The sequence below is a fragment of the Nansenia antarctica genome, assembly GCF_963989245.1.
Source record: "Nansenia antarctica genome assembly, chromosome: 1".
NCBI lineage: Eukaryota > Metazoa > Chordata > Actinopteri > Argentiniformes > Microstomatidae > Nansenia > Nansenia antarctica.
Window position 1 is genome coordinate 27,186,703 of NC_137674.1, and position 2,500 is coordinate 27,189,202.

The 2,500-nt window shown below is 50.6% G+C and overlaps 1 protein-coding gene across 1 annotated transcript in view; it reads left to right on the forward strand.

Annotated features, from left to right (window-relative positions):
• The window catches only part of crim1 (cysteine rich transmembrane BMP regulator 1 (chordin-like)), a gene marked incomplete at both ends in the record, with an annotated part of 71,261 nt that overhangs the window by 49,921 nt on the left and 18,840 nt on the right, over positions 1-2,500 (forward strand). The window contains 2 exons of the mRNA XM_080546479.1: positions 1,452-1,634; positions 2,216-2,413. Of these exons, the coding sequence (XP_080402605.1) occupies positions 1,452-1,634; positions 2,216-2,413 (381 nt within the window). The remainder of the gene's footprint in view (positions 1-1,451; positions 1,635-2,215; positions 2,414-2,500) is intronic.

A 2,500-nucleotide genomic window follows, 5' to 3' on the forward strand; every position in this document is an offset into this window, starting at 1 on the left:
GCATGCGCGCTACAAACCTGCTCCCTATGTCACGACCTGCAGAATGTCACATGACTGGAGACACAGATAGCTAATGATAAGCGTGTTTACGGAACGGACATTTTACAGGAATATGCCGTCTGCAGATGACCCTCCCACTTCCTGTTCCTCCTGAACCTTCTGCGTCTGAATGAAGAGTGGTTGACTGGCGACTAAAGCCTGGTACACACATAAAGATAATCTGGCAGATTTTGGCCCGATTTCCCCCCTTCTGACCAAGGACAGCAAACGATTATCGGATGGCTCTAAAGATTATACTACAAGGTTATCCTGTGGTGTGAGGTGTGTTAAGAGGCAATTTCTCCGGACAATCCGCTTGGAAAATGGTCGGGCCGACGATTGTAAATATTAAACGTGTTCAATATTTACGATCAAAAGTCTTCTTGTCTGTGGTCAAAACTGACAACTCCCAATCCGATTGTGACGTGGAATGGAATGTAGCCAATCAAGAAGCGAGCTGACTGACGCGTCTTCTTCTTTTCGTTCTTCTGCACTTTATTTCTCCTGTCACACATGGCTGCCTCTACAGTTCAGTCAGGGTACTACTACCCTGATCACGCAAGATTTCTGGCTTGGGGGACGAGACTCCAGACTGTCGGAGGACAGATCTTTATACATGTGGTCGTATATCTGAGCACACCACACACACTACGATCAAAACTGTTCAATCCATGATTTTTTTTATCTTCATGTGTGGGGTCTCTCTCAGATAAAAAAATCTGTTAAGATTTAGAAAATCCTTATATGTGTACCAGGCTTAAGTCAGTGTGTGGTTGGTGGAGTGTGATTGGTTGGTCTGTCAGTGGCGGTGAATAGGTTAACCCTCTGGCGCCCCCGGTGGTGAGTCAGTACCTCTCTTCCTTTGTACACTGTCCTGAAGACTGTCTATTTGTGTGTGTGTGCGTGTGCCGTGTGTGTGTGTGTGTGTGTGTGTGTGTGTGTAGACGAAAGATCTCTGTCTAACACCCTACATCCTCTATCCATCCCCCTCTCCTCTCCTCCACCTCAGACCTAACATCCTACACACTCTGTCCATCCCACTCTTGACTCCTCACCTTTCCTCTCCTCTCCTCCTCATCCCCCTCCTCTCCACTCCTCTCCTCTCCTCCACCTCAGACCTATCATCCTACACACTCTATCCATTCCTCTCTCCACTCCTCACCTTTCCTCTCCTTTCCTCCTCATCCCCCTCCTCTCCACTCCTCTACTCTCCTCCACTCTGATGAGGATGATGTTAATGTGGATGATGATGATGATGATGATGATGATGAGGATGTTGATGATGTTAATGAGGATGATGATGAGGATGATGTTAATGAGGATGATGATGAGGATGATGATGATGATGATGTTGATGAGGAGGATGATGTTGAGCAGGAGGATGATGATGATGATGATGATGTCCCCTCCAGACACTAAGTGGGCGTGTACCTTCCATGGCGTGGACTACCAGGACGGGGACATGTTCCGATTGGACGCCTGCCGGTTCTGCCGCTGCCAGGGGGGCGTGGCCGTGTGCTTCGCCGCCCAATGCGGCGTCCTGCTCTGCGAGCGCCGCTACACACCCGACGGAGAATGCTGCCCCGTCTGCGAAGGTACACACACACTCACACACACACACACACATCCACACACACACACACGCACACATATTCACACGCACAAACACACACATATCCACACACACACACACACACACACACACACACACATCCACACACGCACACATATCCACACGCACAAACACACACATATACGCACACACACACACACACACACACACACACACACACCCCGGTATGATGTCACCACAACGCACACACACACACACACACCCCTGTATGATGTCACCACCACAACGCGCACACACACATACACCCCTGTATGATGTCACCACACACACACACATACATACACACACCCCTGTATGATCTATGATGTCACCACAACACACACACATACACACCCCGGTATGATGTCACCACAACGCACACATACACCCCTGTATGATGTCACCACACACACACATACATACACACACCCCTGTATGATCTATGATGTCACCACAACACACACACACACACACACACCCTGGTATGATGTCACCACGACACACACACACACACACCCCCCCCCCTGTGTATAATTATAATCCTGCCCCCCCTCCTCCCTCCAGACCCCATCTACCCGGTGCTGAACTTCGCCGGTTGCTACGTGAGCGGGGAGATCGTCGCCCACGGCGACCACTGGCGCGAGGATGACTGCACGTTCTGCCAGTGTGTGGGGGGCGACGCCCGCTGCGTAGCGGCCGCCTGCGGACACAGCTGCCTCAACCCCGTCACTGTGCCTGGGGAGTGCTGCCCTGTGTGTGAGGGTGAGGAAACAAACACACACACACACACACACACAGATACACACACACATACATACATGCATACATACAGATAGTTCACAGCTGCCT